The sequence below is a fragment of the Apteryx rowi genome, unplaced genomic scaffold (assembly GCF_003343035.1).
Source record: "Apteryx rowi isolate R43461 unplaced genomic scaffold, aptRow1 scaffold_271, whole genome shotgun sequence".
Lineage (NCBI taxonomy): Eukaryota > Metazoa > Chordata > Aves > Apterygiformes > Apterygidae > Apteryx > Apteryx rowi.
The window spans coordinates 606,526-621,704 of NW_020449097.1; the positions used below are offsets into that span (position 1 = coordinate 606,526).

General features: G+C 40.1%; 1 protein-coding gene across 1 annotated transcript in view; it reads left to right on the top strand.

The window, feature by feature from the left end:
- Positions 1-15,179, top strand: part of CNTNAP5 (contactin associated protein like 5) — a 220,631-nt gene that overhangs the window by 127,131 nt on the left and 78,321 nt on the right. The window contains exon 13 of the mRNA XM_026068493.1: positions 12,075-12,275. Coding sequence (XP_025924278.1) covers positions 12,075-12,275 — 201 coding nt within the window. The remainder of the gene's footprint in view (positions 1-12,074; positions 12,276-15,179) is intronic.

The window sequence follows — 15,179 nt, forward strand, 5'->3', positions numbered from 1 at the left end:
ATTTGTTAGACTGTCTCTTCTTTGATATTTTTCGCTTCCTCTGGCCAGATATTGATGAAATAGTATATTGTTACCTCTTCTAAATTGCTAATTCTGGTTGAATTAATTTGCCACATATTCCCTCCGTACTCAATCCTGAAAACAAAGGACTCAGGATATTTATATTTTTTCCTTAATCTCCTTGTACTTAAAGTGTCTCAAATTAAATTTTCATTTTGACTTAATTGGGCAATCATTATGTTAATTAAATGCACAGCAGTTAATTATTAAGTATGTTTTTTATTCAAGTGTAACAAATATTTAATAAGATGTGTCTCCTTTACTGTTGTTGAATCTCGTAAGAATTGAAATAGAGTTTCACCTTTCTGTCTGAATATCCTTCCTTGATCTCCAGTATGGGAAATGTGCTCATTTTTATTATTTATCATATAAATATGTGTGATCAAAACATTGTCAGCGCTTTTTATCTCTGCTGAAGAAGTAGGATTTTTGACAAGATGCAGAAAGCATCTGCTTTCCTCATATAAGTTTTATTTGGCAGAAATCCAAAAGGCATATACCTGATTTTCACTCTATCTGTAATGAGTTTGTTGTTGACATTCTTATTTTATTTTGGTTGCCAGGAAAGTGGAGATGGGGAAAACTGACAGGACCTCCTAGCCTAGAAAACTTTTCTTTTTCTAGATATCTCATTTGGGGTGGAGGAGGTCATTTGTCATAGACATCCCTATTATTTCCATTGTATAAAGGAGGACTGAGGTACAAAAAGAAATTACTATTTTATAGTTATTCAGGGAGTTTGAGGTACAGTTGGTTATACCTGTGTATCATCTAAATTTAGTTTGGGTGCCTTAATCACAAGAATTTCTCTTCTCTCTGTGAATGTATCTTATTATGCTTGTAATAATTGAACAATCACAGTAGTAGATTAATTGCAAAACGTTGGGAAAAATAATTCTTAACTTTACATACATAGGGATGGATTCTGAATTTGTTCTTTCAGATGAGAGTTCTGCATATTTTTCTGAAAATATCAATGCTCAAGGGAAGTCAAAAAAGGAAATTATATGTTGTTATATTAGGGAAGGAACAGAGAAAAAACAGACAGCCTATTGTGCAATGGCATAAATCCATAGCATACCTACTGTGACTGTCACATCCAGTCCTTGTCTCCTGAGGAAGGAAGGGGTAAAACTAGAAAAAGCCTGTAGGAAGGCAGCACCACTGATCAGGAGTGCAGATAGCTTCCGTGCATGGACAGACTAAACAGATTAAAGAGGAGGCTGAGGGGAGCTATCGCAGGAATGCGTGGAAATCCTAAGTGGCATAGAGAAAACAAATAGGGACTGATTCTTTTTCACAATATAGGAGCTAAGGGACAATTGAATTATCGAGCAGCAGAATTTTGTTGTTTGTTTTTTTCTTCTTGATGTAGTGCATAATTCAACTTCAAACTTATTGGCTCAGGACATCATGGAGGCCAATGCATCAACAGAGTGAAAAAGGAACTAGAAAGAAAAAAAAAAACAAACCTTGTCTGATAGGTTCAGAAGGCACTTTTAAACCTGGAGGCTTGGATGCAACACCCAGCTCAGGTAGCTGCGAACTGGAAAACAGGAGCAAGCTCCAAGGCAACATTTTGCCCTCTCTCACATTCCCAAGTACCTGCTCTTACTCTGAGGTAGAGACTGGCTCCTGAGCTAAATGAAACTTTGCCTGTACTCAGGCTGGCAGTTCTTTTTCTTTTTTTTTTTTTTTTTTTGTGCAGTTCAAGGAGAGGTAACCTCTTTATGCCCAAAACACGTACAGGCTGAAGAATTTAGATGTGGAATAGAAAATTTGGGAAATGACTCATTTAGTGCTTTTAAAAGTAGAGGTGCAATGAGCTCATGACTTCTGGGAATTGCAGTATCTTGCATCTGTGAAAGATGAATTCAAAGAAGAAATCAGCAGCAGCAATGAGCGGCATCATTGCATCTAGAGAACAGTGTTATTCCTTAATGTTCACTTGCATTTAAAGCTGTTTATAATTTTTATCTGTTTAATTGAACAGATAGAGCTCTTGTCCATAGCCAGTTATTAACCAGGCCAGTTAACAACTGCTTTCCCAAACATTAGTGTCTGGTCATAGGCATCCCATATGTGAGATGGATATGGAGAGCATCAACATTACAAGTTAATTTATTATCTCTATATTCCCAGTGACTTCTATGCAACCTGTCAACTTTAATAGCCCAGTGCTGAACTGAAATTATGAAGAAAACACAGAATTGCGAGTGTGTGTGTGTTGGGAGGGAGTTGGACAGTCATACAAAGAGGGAGAAAGAAATAAGGGAAAGGGAATTTTGAAAGGGAAAAAGACCAAAAGGGAGAGAAATATAAAGTCAGTTTTCAGTATGGCGAGAAATTTAACAGTAGTGTTTCACAGGATATCTGCTGGTATCAGAGTGGATAAACATATTTATTCATTGACAGAAGAAGTGACTGAAAAAGCAAGGTGACAAAAACTATGGATGGCATACTATTATTTAAATTGATCAAAAATAGCAAAGAGTATGTGAACTACTAGAAGGGGCCTTGCCTCAAAGGCTGTTTTTTTCTAGTAATGTTGTAATAAGTGTTTGAAAAGGGAAGTAGTAGGGAACAGTAAAGTACCTAATTAGAAAGATATCTGTGCAAAGAGAAGCTAAAAATAAACAAATCATGACCATTTAGATTAGGATGGGCCTCACTTGACAGCAGTGATGTTCAGATACTCTCATTTGCATTTTCTTACAATAGGAGTAAGGAGACAGTTCAATGACAATGAAGGACAACAAACTCAAAACTAGTAGGAAAAAAAAGACAGCACCTTATTAACATGAAGTTTTCATCACCTTACCTACCCGTTAAACACAAAGCAAAGTAATGTTCACATGGAAATTCATCAATTATAATAGACAATAAATACGCGTGTGCGTGGGGGCAGAGAAACAAGCATATGCACCCAATCCATGAGTAGATCAAGTAGGGCGATAAACTATATGAGAGATGTCATGAGGATTTGTGTGGGTCCCTGCAGGGGTTATTAATTAGTTATGTTCATTGCTGTGGGAACACAGCTGGCCTGTTTCCAGGGCCAGCCGCATGCAAGCAGCCTGAAACGGGGACCAGCTCTGTTTGCCTTATCTGGGTTCTTCCATCATCCATGGTGCTCTTGACCCGCATCTTCTTGCATTAGGTACACAGAGGATGTATCCTGTCATGTTTCAGAGCAATAAACAACATTTAGGGCTGGGAAAGAAAATTTCCTTGTAGGCTGATTGTTTGATAATTAGCCCAACTGAATTAATCTGCACTTGCCACTGAAGTGGGTGATAGCCATTTTCTGATATTGGTTGTTAATGGACCATCTGAAACTCTAGTCTGCCAGTCCTTATATTCTTGTGATGCTTATTTTTTTTTCTCTCTTCTTGCTTAGAAGTCTATTGGTCTGTCCTGAGTACTACTTAGACACTAATAATGATATTCTCTAGCTCAGTGTCTGTATGCATGTAGTCTACATCCATGTACTTGTTTTGCTTCCCTACAATGGAAAGTGTTTATAATGACCTCTCCTCACCTCCCCAGTGTAAATTTTAACCCTGCTGTCTGAAAAATTTTCTTACAATACACTAAATCATTCTGTTGCCTAACTGCATCTTTACTGATGCAGTTTTATTGTACGGAGACCCTTGGCCATCAAATCAATAATGCTTAGAAGTTGCTATGATAAGATCAATGCTTAATTTTGTCTTGACCAGGTATTTATTCATTCCTCCAAGGTTTTGGGGTGTTTGGGGGTTTTTTTGTTTGTTTGTTTTTTTACCTCCACAGATGCAGCTCAGGAAAAGATGAGCCCTTATCCCAGCTCTTGCTACTAGTCCAAAATCTGTTTTTGAAACTACCATAATGAAAAACCCTATTAATGAAACAAAACATATTTTTTCTTGTTGCAGATCATCTCTGTTTTTGCACTCTCCTGTCAAAATGCAAATATTGTGTTTAAATCACAGATATAATAAGGGATTCTAACAGGAGCAGAAGGAGATTGCCAACCAAAGTGATATTTGTAATTTCTTTATCAAATTGCCTTTAGCCTTTTTTCTTCATTCAGCTAACAATGATCAAGACTTTTATTGCTCCATAGAGTATGTATTCGATGGCATGTTAAGAGGCAGGGCTGAATTCAGGAGGATACAAGTTATATGCATAGCTTAAGTGTCTAAATACATTGTGTCTGAATAGCCCCACTTATAGTAGGATTTTTGGTCAGCTATTTGAGGAAAATATTGTAGCAACTCATCTTTACTGGCTGAGAATAGCAAGAGATGGTCTGCTACAAAGCAGAGCTGGCCAGGCTTCAATCCCCATCTGCAGCAGGGGTCCCCACTGGTATTCACAACGTAATCATCGAACTCGTGGTGTTACTCTCCCTGTTATCCATCTTTCCCTTTTTTTTCTCTTGGCAATCTCAGTTCATCAGTTTATATAACTTACTAATCTATTTTGCCATAAAAAATAATCACCTCTTTTTACTTTCTATGGCAGTTACAGTAACATAGAAGTCACCTTGTGATTTAACCCCTATTACATTTCCTGTGGACATGTCAGACTCTCACAGGGAAAGGATGGCTGACATCGGTTAGGCTAAAGCAATAGCAGAAAGGAGAAGCAGGAGGTCATGCCCTGCGCTCTAATTTTATTACCTGCGTCTATATCACTGCAGGACAAGAGCTTAGGTGGTGAAACTCCCTTCGGTTCTCAAAGTGAGCCAGATTAGATTTCATGGCTTTGAACTTCTTCAGGAAGTTTCTGGAGTGCCTGATTTTTTATGAATGTACTTTTCAGCTTACTGCCTGTAATTTTGATTGACTTTATCATTGGGGAAAAACAATGAATGGGAATCCTTTGGCAATTATTTAGCACTGCGTAGATTAAAGACACTCCATAAAGATTTGCAATTTATCCCCTCAAACACTGTAGCTCTCCTGGCACGCTCCAATTCTGACAATTTATGTATTTCTGTTTTCAATTTTCATTAAATATTCCAGAACTTTATAAAATGAAAAGCACCATTTAATGTTTGTATTATGTCAAAGGCATTGAGCTGTCAGCAGCTGCGTTGCCGCTTTCAGCAAGCTCTGCCTGGTGAAATCACTGTGCTTCTGACGAGCATTATGAGAGGAGTCATGCAGGCCGCCTTCGCTGTCACGCGTGCAAGAGGCCTCCACCAAAGCTGGAGAGTATAAAAGTGTGACAGATGTTTTCCTCTAACCTTTACCTCTAATCAAGGGTTACTGCAACTTAATCACTCTCCTCCCATGTTTGCAGTGCTCAGCAATATGCGGTAAGCTGTGGCTCTCTCAAAGTCACTCCAGCTGTCTCAGTTACCAGGGTGGGATGCAGCTGCCTTAGAGGCAGGTGCCTGGTGCCATGTCAGAAACCTTCAGCCATCCTGGCCGGCCTCCTGCCACCCCTCCAGGAGGATGGCAGGGTCCTGCGGGCTCCATTTCTTCTCTGTCAGGCTCATGCAGGGGTCTGAGCTATCGGAAGGCATTGAAAATGGCAGAAGATGCAGGCATTTAGGCTGTCACAGCTCACCAGCGTGGAGAATGTGGTTGCGAAGAAGTATCTGTTTTGCACTAGGAAGTAGTTCAGCGACAGCCTCTTCAGTTTTTGGGGAGGAGTAGTTCTCCCTGCTTGTAGATATCCTGTGTTACAGGAAATATGAGAATGGATGATATCAAGCAGGAGGCTGGCAGGGTGATGATTTGCCACCTCTGGGTTTCAGCACAGCTTTCAAGGATGAGGGTGTAAGTGGTCATAGAAAAGACATCTTGCTCGGAGCGACCAGAGCAACCTGTCCCGGCCTTTCTGCTGATGAGGACACCATGAACCTGGGGCTGATGGTGAGGAAACTTTGTGTCTGGAGCGCGGAGGGAGCCAGGAGCATAGCTCTCTCCTCCATCCCGGATCTTGGGCAGCATTGGTTGCCTCATCGCAATGGCAGCGCCTTTCTGGTAACTCCAGGAGGGGTTGGTACTGTCTGTACGTCCCTGGGGAACGTACCCCTGCAGGCACGAGCCTGTTGGGGAGGGGGCTCCACGCAGGGCTTGGTTGGGGACGGGAGCCCATGAAGAATTGTTTCCRTGGAAATGCATTGCAGCGCTCAGACGCCCGCTTGAAGTATCGACAGATGAATCAGAAACTAGAAGGAGGCTGATGAGCACAAAGAAAGCTGCAAAAACACACAGCACTGGGTCAGCCAGCAGAACAGAAAATGGGAGGTAGAAAAAAATGAAAAAAAAAAAGGGTAGGTTAAATAGCAGATGCAGAAAACATCTCCTTGGAATTAGTGAATTAAAGCTGTTTGCTTCTAAGAAATTGTCCTTTCTTCCTCTTTGAGGAGTATAACAGCAGCTGGGTTAAACTGCCGCTGCAGTTTAAAACAATACAGTGTTAAAGGGCTAGAGTCTGTCTTTTGTGTGCTTACTACTCCTGTAGTTATAGGTACAGCTTTCAGGACAATATTTGGCATTCAGTGTAGAGCATCATGAAAGAAATGCATCATATGAGCTCTCGGAGCAATTTTTCTCTCTCTCATGTAGCGTTTACCGTATGTTTGGCTTGTTGGCAATTTAATCAGTCTGAATAATCTTGTTTTGTGGCAAACCTCGTAAATCACAAAGGAGCGATGCAGTTTGTATGGGTGAAATGTGCTCCACGGAGATATTTCAAGTTGAAGAATAAAAATGAGAATTAGACAATACAGAACTCATTGAAAGCCAGTTTTCCAGCTGCTCTAATTTCCTACAATTTAATTTGTGTGCCGTCAAAAGCAACTTGGAGGCTTCCAGCAAGATGATAGAACTATGGGTGAGGCTAAACAGTCTGAAATGTGCTGAATGCATTGCAGTCCCATGCTGTAAAAACATCTCCTAGGACCAAATACAGGCAGCATAATATCCTAGTAAATTGGGACATTAAATAAAACTGCGAAGTCATAAAGCTGTAGCATTACCCTGAAATTAAAGTGTTGTCACCTTTGAATTATGAAACAATTTAACAAGCATTTAGGAAATCTGCTTCTCAAGGCTGCATTTAAGTATTCTAGGTTATACAGTGGAAGATGTGGCTATGCTCTCCCACTGGGTTTTGACTGACTTTCAGCTTGTGTGTGGTTTGAAATTCTACCAAGCTAAGAAAGTAATAAAATAATAAGGTGGAATAATAGAAGGTAAAAATAAACAGTGACCTTTGTCTGGAGAACAGCTTTTTCATTCTCATTGTAAATTCACAAGTGCAAGGAGAGCTCATTAAGTTGAGTAAACAGGGTAGAAAACATATAACATGGACAAACATAAAAAGATAATGATAACCATTTTGTTGAAATAAAGGAAACAGAGCCTTATCTACCTAGTTTAGCAGCTTCCAGATATTGGAATGACTAGGAGCTACTGACGCTCAATTTGTTTTGCACCTATGATTGCAGAATATCACCCACTAAAAATACAATGAAAACAAAAGCAAAAGGAAGAAATATTTTTTTTAGAAACATTTCACAGAGTGAAATAGGTACAGTGTTTGTAGCCCCATTTTCAAAGGCATAGGCATAATCTTTGCAGAGGCATGTCAGCACTTTTACATGTGCAAGTCAGGGAGCTAAGCTGCAGACAGCTGTTCACTGCTTTCTAACAGGACCAATCTGTGTTCATGTCCAGACTGCAGCTGCATGATCACTAYTGTAGGTCCTGGAGCACTCCTGAAATGCAAGCTCCCAGATTATTGTCGGTAGGCTTCAGAGTACACACTGACTGAGCTGTAGGATGATAATTCCTTGCCCTCATTCTGAGGCAGACAGCTCTATTTTGGGAGCAGCCTTAGCTAAAACATGTACAAGTGAATTTTTTTAAATAGTACGAGCTTGTATAGAAACTGTCCAAACAGATAGAGAAGAGTTAGAACGGCGACCTGTGCAGTCCGCTGGAAACATGTCACAGTGTGTTTTTCCTTATACTGCTGGGTGTGAGGTGGAGGATACAGTGCTTGAAGAAAGCTCAAGAGTTGGCCTAAGTGGTAAGGGTTTCAGGATGAAAGGTTAGGATTATTTTTGTGTTGTTTTCTGATCTGTGGACATAGGTGGATGTGGTCTTGGTCTTCTCTTGGAATGGTTCAAGAATTTACTGCCCTTCAGCTGTCAGTGATTTCTCCCTGAGATGCTGAGATGCGGTAGTGAGCAATGTTGGCTCCCCACCCTGTTCCAAGGCAAACTGAGGCTTAAATCATTTTCAGCCTCATCTACTGCAGGTAGGCCACAGGGGGGCCAGAAAAGCTGAAATGTGGTAACTTTTCAAGTTATTTTGACTTCATCTCAAGTCATGTTTGACTATGCCTTTTGAAAGAAGGAACGTTCTCTATTTTTATTGTAACGTATTCCTTATTTTCCTAGCAGGTTATGTGTAGCTTTGTGCATATTACGTAGTCCCTCCACATCTCAGGTACCTTGTTGTAAGATGGAAATACCTGTTCTTCCCCTGTGAAGTAGGAAGAAGCATGGATGAGATAGAAAGGCACTGAGATCGTTGAATAAATATCTCTTCCTTTTCCTTGTCTAACATTAACTAGCTCTTTTGTTGTACATCTGCAGTGTGTTGGGCTGCCTTTCCAACCTGAACACTTCCTTTCAGACTCTTTCTTTGTTTTATTGCTTAAAAAAAAATAAGAAAAGGAGTAGATGTGGTTTCTCTGTGMTCTTTCTACACTAGCTTTTTCCACAAGGAAAAGAGAGGAACATTTGAAACGGCGGTAGCTTCTGCCTACCCAGATGTATGTTTGCTTGTGGTAGTGACTGTCCTTTCACTAGGTCAGTGAGCCAAATGTATATATTTTCTGAGGAGCTTTGCTGATAGTTATCTTTACCTTAAGGTAGAACACAAAAGGAATCTCTGAAGTGACCAGCAAAACACAGATCTAACTAGTAAAAGTAATAACCATAATAGATGGGGCATGTGTAGATTAGGAAATGTTTGAAATGTAACTGTGAAATTCTTCCTTTCCACTACTACTTTTTCCTCCTCTCTGTTCTCATTTATTTGCTAAATAGTAATTATATTCAGTACAGACAGAAATTTGATTTGCTTTTCCTTTCCTCTTGCAAACTTCAGGATGGAAAATCTGCAGTTAGCTTCTCATTTCCACAAGATCCTGGGGAGAAAAGGAGGCCTTGAATGCCAAAGTTCAGGTCCTAGAGGGACATCTCAGTTAGCCTTAATGGCAGCAAGACCAATGGAAATTAATGAATGATCACGGAGAAAGATAAGAGGAAAGACCTGTCGGATTGTCTGTTCGATATGCTTGTCAATGAATGTGTGTCCCTGACAGTATGTTTGCTGATGCCTTGTCCAGCCTCATTTCAAACATTTCAATTAATTACATTTCCAACACTGCTTGGGAAGACTGTTTAATGCTATGGTACTTTTTATAAGTTTTTCCTAGATCATCCTTTGCTTTAATTTTGCACTTCTAAATTATCAATCCATGATGATTTTAGTTTTATCAGGTACCCACACAACACATTTCTTGAGAGAGAAGTACAAAGCTGGGAAAGCACAGTAGCGTTAAGCACTTTGAATCTCCAGTGTTAGGCTTATTGCACTTCCTGAGCAGTAGTATAGCTACTATTGTGAGCTACACTTTTTATTAGTTTGTCAAAAGCATATTAATAACTTTCAGTGGAGGAGYTCCTGACTGCCTGTCCAGAATCTCTAACAACTAGTCAGTTCCATTTCCTTTTGTTTTTACAGCTCATGCATAGTATTAACAACTTAATGTTTGCCTTTATAGTAGGTCTTTCAGTGAAGGCAGAGGTTTAATTTCCACCAACTCCAGTGAGAGCAAAGTTAGATCACCCTCAGCTGCTTTTGAAAAATCCACTCTGGTCATGTCAATCCCTGAGACTACAAAAGAAAAAAGGAGATGCTCTGGCTGATAAGAATCACTACCTTCAGATGTACAGGATGTGTGTTATGAAGATGTTTAATTATATTGTGTTGGACACAATATATTGTGCTGGACAGTGCAGGCTATTATTATATTGTGCGACAGTGTTGGTTGTGATTACAAGCATTGGGGCAAGTTTTACAAAGCAATAAATAAATTTGTAACATTTCTTGCAGTTTTTATCTAACTTTTATGTATCACACATTGCACCAGTGTTTCAGTTATCAAAGTCCAACTCAGCCTTAAGGATCCACAAGCAACATCCTGAATTCAATAGGAATCACAAAATTATAGATCTACAAGCCAATTGTTTCTGTCCATCATCACAGAAATGATGAGAGCATTGTGTGTGAACGTACAGCATGCTGAGCATGAACTGTCCTTACRCTTTTAGAAGTTCTAGATCTTGCCATAAATATACTGGGAAAGTAATTTTGTCTTAACTTGCAGCCAGGTCTTGGAACAGACCTCTTTAAGTGGTTAGGGTCTCCTAACTGGTTGTTACTTGCCTGTCATCTGAAAGCCTCTATAAAGAAAATCCATTAAATTATCTGAATTGCTCTGCAAAGATAGCCCTTTAGGTTTTTTATACACCTACTGGAATTCTGTCTCAATGATCTGTGTGATATTTGTAGCTCAGCAAAAATAATTTGACTACCACACATGACCACAAAGCTGTTGGGCTCGTCATGCTAGTGTATCAGGGAGTAACTATAAAGCTAGTGCTGTGCAAGAACTCAGACCGGACAGTAAAACTATCTGAATACTTAAATGCACAGTATTAAGATCAGTATAGAAAAGATCCAGTTTGGCATTATACAGGGTTTCCCTGCTGAAACATGAATAACAAGAAATCTCAGTCATCCAGATCTTGCTTCTTTCTCCATTGCTGTCCATAGGTTTCTGCAAGTGAGGCTGAAGACTTGCTCTCAAATGATTAAAATTTTCTTTCTTTTATTTTTGACTTGTCAGTATATCGTATCCTCCCTGGGCAAGCAGGGTCATTTTCTGATAAAGAGGGAATTTGCAGGATGTATCTCTTAATAACATCGTGGAGCACGTACAGGGCTCAGTCCTGTGAATGCTCATTATGGAGTCTGGCCTTTACTGTGGGTCAGCTGTACTGGTTGCCTGCTTAGTCTGTCCTTGTTATCTTGCCCTTGCTCTCGCACCAGAACCAGCCAGGAAATAGGCTCCCTGCTCGCTTAATTGCTTCTAATTGTGTTGTCGTTCTTATCGTGCCAGCCTTGACTCTGGTCATGAATTGGGTTGTTACAGACAAGTGCAGATTGCGCTTACGCCTGGGATCTGCTTCCTGTGGCCTGAGAAATCCCTTGCTCTGCCAGGAAATGTAATGAAGGAAATGAGAATGGGGTCCCCAGTATGGAAAAATATCAAAATTTGTGGTTAACTGCAGATACTGAATCATATGTTGTTCTGCACTGTCATCCAAGTAGGGCACTACTTGGCTTCTATGTAGAAAAATATGAGTGTTAAGTAAAATGAGTGATACGATTTCTAACTGGCCAATAAGAGCATATTCTCAATTTTAGCTTTCTGCCAAGAGGTCTGTTTGTGGTAAGTTTGTGTGAGCTCATCAGCTGCAGTCCATCATTACCATTTGTTACTATAACAGAGTGGGCTGTGCTCTAAGGCCAAGAGAAGTTTGCAAAAGATGAACATTATCAACCTAAGCCATATTATTAAGTCATTTCTCTTTGGGCTAGAGCCAGCTGAAATGCATCTAATTTGCTCCCAACACCTGGCAATAGAGAATGCTTAACATCTCCTGTGTTTCCTGGGAAGCTTATAGTTTATCTCTGGCTCGGCAGGCTTTGCAGCATTTGCTCTAGTTGGTTCAGGGAGAAACAGCTATGTGGACTAGACTGATCTGCAACAGTTCTTCATCACAGAGTGGCCATTTAGGAGTCCAGGGTAAAGCCAATCCTGTCTCCAATGCAGTAAAGCTTTAGATGTCGATAGTTTTTTTGTTCCCTGCATTTTGAAAGTTTTTTGCTGTTAGCTTCCTGTTCAAACTTTTTTTCATTTTACAGAAGATAAGATCTGGACTGCAGTGCAGCACAACAACACAGAGCTAACCAGAGTCCACGGAGCTGATCCAGAGAAACCGTATACCATGTTCTTTAACTACAATAGTAGCGCGGAGCAGCTTGAAGCCATGATAAACAGTGCAGAGTACTGCGAGCAGGAGGCAGCTTACCACTGCAAAAAGTCACGTCTCCTGAACACCCCGAGTAAGTGCCACAATCTCAAACCTTTCCTTGTTAACTGTTATTGATTACACAGCAGACACAGGCTGCACTGCAACTGAGGAGAAAAAAAATATACTAAAGTAGCAATACAGGATAGAGTGAAAAGTCTTTTACTTTCTTGGATACCACTGTGCTGTAGATGTCTCCTGACATGAGACAGAAAGAGCTCTGCGGTGGAGTTTCCACTGCGCAAGTTCACACGTGTAAAGGGTCTGAAAGCTTTTGCAATGGAAGGTACCATGTGGAAACCACAAAAGCTTTATTTAGCTGATATTAAATGGATGTTTTTCTTCATTTATAGTTTTTAACTGTTATTAAACATAGAAAGCACCCAGATGGCTCCAGACTTTTATGACATTTCTGGACAGGAAGGGTGTACCCTTCTCTGAGTCTTACAGTCGTAAATATGATGTTGAGGTGCTTGGTAGTACAGTTGGTTGGGCAAAGCTAATTTTCTCCTCCCGATTGAAGGAACAATTTTTTTCACTGTGATATAATGTAGTGGCACAGGAAAGCAGAGGGTCTGAATGCTTCATGTCTCTTTGTGGTGGCAAATCTCCATGCGGCCCTCTGTTAGAGCCAGAATTTTATGTTTGCTTATCCAGGGAGATGAACACTGCTAAGGGCAGGTGTCTGAATATCTGGAAAGTCTTGTCTGATTGCTTGTTATGTCTGTGTTGTCCTGGTGCTTGACTGATTCTTTGATTATTAGCAACTCTTAGATTTGTTAGTAGGTTAGAAGAAATCCTGTGGAAAGCCTTAAGGGGAGACTGGAATGGGAGTTCCTGTTCTGTTAAAATAGACTTCCAATGAGATGTATCAAAAACTTGGTGGGTTTCAGGAAGATTACTATAACACTGAATATTTATGGATCCAGTAATAAGATGCCTTACAGCCAGTTTACTTTTAAAACCTGTGAGGTTTTGGTGTTTTTTTTTTTTTTTTTTGTTAAAAGCAGAATGTACTAGCCATGAACTGTTCGTATTGCTAATCGTTTTTTAAAGAAATGTTGTTATCAGCATCTAGTGCAGAGCACAAAGGAGAAAACAAAACAGAGGCTTAACTGTTCATAAAGAGGGGGAAGTATTTCTTGTACTTTCARTGATTGCTGGCTGCTGAATTTTCGTGAGTGATTTGGTCACACACACATGTAAAGGTACATTATGAACCAACACTGAGATACATGTGATACCTGAATAAAACCAGGGACACTTCTTAAGGAGCCAAATCCATTTGTCTTAAAATAAAAATACTACTAMTAATAATAATCTTTTCCAAGTTAACAGTAGACTACAAACCATCCTGGTTYAGGGCTAAAGCCACCTACCAAGTGGCAGACTTGCTAAGAAAATTCCCAAGTGACAGCTGCTTCTCCAACTGTGCAGGCTCAAAGCAGTTATGGTGGTCCTCGGAGTGGGGCAGTGGGGACAGCAGGGTTTCGCAGCCTGGCTCCCTGTCTTGCATGGCCAGGTACTCTGTTACTGCTCATCTTAACAGTTGACCAGGCAAGAATTGTGCAACTCATAACTCTTTAATACAGCTCCAGCTGATAAATCAGAAAAATTACAGTCCAGTGCTGTGCATGTGGCTGACCCTGTCTTATTTTTTCCTCTCTCTCTGTTCCTCCCTTTGTATGGTTTTTAATTACATTGAAATTGGTCATCCTGAACTCTCTTAGTAGCCTAAGGCTGTAATTTTGGCAAGATATGGAACATACTCAAAAATAAATTGTTTCAGCTCTTGAAAGGACAAGGTTTGGGGGACAACTTGTTCTTAGCTGAGTGATAAGCATTTTTAAATAGTAGAAAGACTTCACCCCCTCCCCTCCATGCTCTTACATAGCTCTATTAATTGAGGTGAGCTGCTTCTGTATTATAGAAGATCCTAGAGGACCAGTGGTGCTGAACACTCTACAGATCTTGAAGAGTCCTACAATTTTAAGAATTTCCAATCCTAAACTTGAAGATGAACTACAAGCATGAATAACTCTAGGACATTTTGCAGGGCTCAGTGCAGAAGTTCTCATCCATGTTGTTTATACACAGATCTGATTGGAGGGAGTGTGATCTGGGAGTCAGAGCAACAGAACAAAAATCAAGACTGTTGGGTTTTGTTTCTTGATTGGTCTAGTCTTTTGGATGCCTGAAAGATTGTTTTCTSTGTTGAAAGGGTATCATAATGTTTAATTACAGTTATGAATGACTTTTGAGATCTTCGTTCAGAAGTCAGTATACAAATGCACATGTATTAGTTGATGACTATGCTGCATTCATAGGTCAGCAGGAAACATTACATCACCTATTCCAGCCTGCTGAATATCACAGCTCATTAATACCTCTGAACTGAGCCCAGTGGTAGCACATACTAAATGACAGAAAGACATTTCCCGGAAGCATTTTTTGATCTTGACAGAGATATAAAAGTTCTGCTTCCTGCAGGGGATCTAATCCAGTTCTGAGCTTCCTCCAGTTTGGGGTTTTGTTCTTATTTCTGTTTTTCTGAGGAGATGGAACATATGATTAGGATATCTCAGCTGATAGCACCAAAACCCAAAATCCTTGCTTTTAGGATCTAAACACTATCATGTTTCACAGAGAAGCAATAAAGAGATTTTTCTTTCCTTTTGCTTTTGCAACTTTGCTCTCCAGAAAAGCTGCATACTGTTACATAGCAACTTTTACTTTCAGAGCTTTCACTTGGGGGTGGGGGGGAATCATGTGCATAGGCACAGGGACAGGCATAGCTCTCTAGGCTGCCTCAGARAGAAACCAAAGGAGGCTCCTGGCTTGCAAAAAAGTTGCTCCAGTTCATATCAAGGAATTTGTCTTTCTGCTCTTTCTACTGCCTTTTGCCCTGAATACGTGGGCACATCCCCAGTGGGTATAA